The sequence below is a fragment of the Perkinsus marinus genome (assembly GCF_000006405.1).
Source record: "Perkinsus marinus ATCC 50983 genomic scaffold scf_1104296977728, whole genome shotgun sequence".
Classification (NCBI taxonomy): Eukaryota; Perkinsozoa; order Perkinsida; family Perkinsidae; genus Perkinsus; species Perkinsus marinus.
In genome coordinates, this window is record NW_003200104.1 from 1 (window position 1) to 1,243 (window position 1,243).

At 45.5% G+C, this 1,243-nt stretch overlaps 1 protein-coding gene across 1 annotated transcript; it reads left to right on the forward strand.

Moving 5' to 3' along the window:
* Positions 1-142: 142 nt before the first annotated feature.
* On the forward strand, positions 143-469 carry Pmar_PMAR017489 (subtilisin, putative; the record flags this gene model as incomplete). The annotated part of the gene is made up of 1 exon (XM_002764390.1): positions 143-469. One exon carries the CDS (start codon positions 143-145, stop codon positions 467-469), a length of 327 nt encoding a protein of 108 aa, XP_002764436.1.
* Between the last annotated feature and the right edge of the window lie 774 nt (positions 470-1,243).

The window sequence follows — 1,243 nt, forward strand, 5'->3', positions numbered from 1 at the left end:
AGCGGCTGCAGCTGGCATGCTCGTTGTCGTCGCGGCAGGGAATAAGCACCACGATTTGGACATAAATCCATACTTCCCTTGTTCCTTCGGCCGTTCACCCGCTGATGGAGTGTTATGTGTGGCTGCAACGTATGGTCCCAACATGCAGCTTACGGATGGAAGCAATTTCGGTTCAGCTGTTGACATTGCCGCTCCAGGTAACGAAATAGTTACAACTGATCTCAAAGGGAAGTATGCCACAGGTGAGGGCACTTCGGGTGCCGCCGCTATTGTAGCAGGTATAGCTGGGATGCTCTACAGCCTTGAACCTTCTCTGAAGGCTAAGCTGACCCCTGCTTACATCAAAAGTATCATCAAGGATACGGCCACCCAAGGTGTCAAGGACAGTAAAGGGGTAGAGACCCTTACCTTCGGCCGCGTGAATGCTGCGGCGGCTGTCAATAAGATACTTGGAAGGAAGAAGGTTTAAGTTTTTACTCTGACTCCGTCTCATGATGATGGAGTCAATGACACCGAGTCATTGATAACTTGTTCAGTGAACTCTCGTCTAGCTCGATGGTCTCTCTTTTGCTGGATAGATTATCAATTTATTCGATTCATCCATTGTAAATGTGAAGGTCTGATCATCAGACCTGATCATCATGACACTGAGGATTTGATAAAGATGATTCTTTACGCCCAACTGTTGAGTTTCGAATTCGCGTCGTGAATTTGTGCCTGGGTCGGTCTTACTTCAGTAGACAAGTATTGGATCGGTGTTCCAATTATGAATTGTTCTGGGAGATGCTGGTGCATCATCATCGATCGCTGTCCCAATCTCCCGTAGCACACAATGTGTCTCTCTCGGGTGAAGGAATCCCTTAGCTGAGCTTACGGTGAATATTTTCCACATCGGATAAGTATCATCAAGCTGCAGTTTACGACATTCCCTGCTATTATATCCAGTGAAGTGTTATTCGAATAGGTAAATCATTAACAGTTGTGAAACTGGGAACCGGACTTGAAAATATCGAGTTGCGATATATATCAACTCTTTCCGATGAATGCAGTTCGAGAACGAGGTCTGAAGACAGGTTAGGACTACTGATCATAGTAAATGGTGAAAGCAGTGGAGTTTCGCCCGTTCTTCGTGGAGAACGTCATTCTCCGTGAAAAACGCGATATTCGCGATATGTAGTGGGCATGAAATATATTTTTCACTAGTGTTCTTCATATCACCGGTAAAATTCCAGTAGAAGAATCC